General features: G+C 40.1%; 1 protein-coding gene across 1 annotated transcript in view; it reads right to left on the bottom strand.

Moving 5' to 3' along the window:
* Simc1 (SUMO interacting motifs containing 1) overlaps positions 1-2,060 on the bottom strand; it is a 49,681-nt gene that overhangs the window by 21,826 nt on the left and 25,795 nt on the right. The window contains 2 exon segments of the mRNA XM_021215409.2: positions 687-756; positions 1,370-1,602. Of these exon segments, the coding sequence (XP_021071068.1) occupies positions 687-756; positions 1,370-1,602 (303 nt within the window).

Raw genomic sequence — 2,060 nt, 5'->3', positions numbered from 1 at the left:
CNTTTTTTNAAAAAAAAAAAAAAAAAAAGATTTATTTATTATTATACATAAGTACACTGTAGCTGTCTTCAGACACTCCAAGAGGGTGTCAGATCTCATTACGGATGGTTGTGAGCCACCATGTGGTTGCTGGGAATTGAACTCAGAACCTTCGGAAGAGCAGTCAGTGCTCTTAACCTCTGAGCCATCTCTCCAGCCCCTCTTTTCCTTTTCATAGCTATGACTTATAACTTTCTCCACTTATTTACTAGCATCTTAAGATTATGTATTTGGAATTACACTCTCAGACCTCATACACGGTAGGCAAGTGCTCTACCACTGAGCTGTATCACTGACCCTTCTCATACTTTTAGTTTGGTCTCTCAAGTAGAGAAGACATGAATACATTAGTATTTGAGTTGGGAGACAGAATGGTTTAAAACTAATTTTTTTTGTAGGGTAGGACAATCAACAGGAAATAACAACAGAGACATTACTAACAGTTTTGTTTTTGTTTTTTTGCTACTTTTCTTTGTAGTTAAATTTTCCTCTGTGGACCAGTGATGGGTCAGTAATAAAGGCAGAAGTATTGTCTTCTGACTCCCACACACACCACAGTGCTCCTAAGTAATCCCATACTCAAACCCACACACAAATGCAAATTCAAAATTCCTCTCCAAAAGACATGTCCTTATAATTTATGTTACCTCTTCCTCCATGACATAGGTGAGCAGTTTCCAGTCCCACTCCACTGTCTTGGCATTGGCTGGATGCAGCCTGAAAGTCAAGTGACATCAATTAGAATTCTGGAGACTTTAGTGACAGAAAGGATAGGATCTGGAAGGTGACAGGACATAAAGCCTCCTCTTATCATAAGCAACCTGGCCTAAAGGACCACAGCATGACAGTCGAGGCCAGCTCATTGCCAGAGAGATTTACCTATCAGGGCTACATGAAGCATGTGACTTGTTGAGCTAATCACAATATTCTATTCTTTAACTCACTATGAATGTCTCAAAAATGGACTCATGTCATGTTAATGCAATTATAATACAACTCAGATTGTGTAATTACTGAAGTTGATTTTCTAACCCAAAATACTATAAACATCTGAAGATAAGGACTATAGAACCAAGGCAGGGTTGAAAACTGGGTCCCAGCAACTATTTATGAAAACAGTATCAAATAACATTCCCAGATTTCTAGTGAAAATAAGTCATTACGTTCTTTTACTAGCAATTGAAGCAGGCTCGATTAGGTTCCCCGCCACTTGCAATTAACATTATTAAGGACGCTCCCAGGTCAGCTGAATCAAAGCTTAGACAGGGAAGCTGTGCCCTGAGTCTAGGTTCCCTACAAGACTTGGCCAACCCGCTGTCATGATTCGTACTGTTGAATTTTCATGAGAAGCATGTAGGCCTCCTTGAGGACATCCACAGTCTCAGAGCCACTGAGCAGGATTTTCTGGACGATGTGAGCCACAATTTCTCTGGGTGGGTAATGTTGGGGTGAAACAAAGTCCATTAAAAACTGCACAGTCCCCAAAGGGAAGTTTTCTTCAATAGTGTTTGCCACCATTCTTAGTCTTCGATGAGGGATGGGTTCTAATTTCTGACCCTTGCTCTGTAGAGACAAAGAGATAGATAGGCATCAAAATGGGCTCTACACTTCCTAAAAAGCAAGAGGTTCTGCAATAGGTTGAGAACAGCAAGGTTTTCTATGCATTTGAAATATTTTATTAAAGAAAAACAAGAAAGTTCTACTTTAAAAAAAAGTCTTAATGATATAGGGAAATTAAAAGACAGAAATTCTAAATTTACACACGAAATGACTTCATCCATATTCAAATATAACAGAAAGGAAAATATCAAAGAGCCAAGAGCAGGGGCTTTGAGTCCCTGATCTTCCTGCCTCCACCTTCTACATGCTAGGATTATAGGCCAAGAGACTTCGGTATAGGGACAAAGCAATACTAGAAATGTTAAGGGCTGGTGAGATGGCTCAGTGGGTAAGAGCACCCGACTGCTCTTCCGAAGGTCTGGAGTTCAAATCCCAGCAACCACATGGTGGCTCACAACCAT

The sequence above is a fragment of the Mus pahari genome, chromosome 16, assembly GCF_900095145.1.
Source record: "Mus pahari chromosome 16, PAHARI_EIJ_v1.1, whole genome shotgun sequence".
NCBI classification, from domain to species: domain Eukaryota; kingdom Metazoa; phylum Chordata; class Mammalia; order Rodentia; family Muridae; genus Mus; species Mus pahari.
The sequence above is the reverse complement of the archived record's forward strand: the minus strand, read 5'-3'. Positions and strand labels throughout refer to the sequence as shown.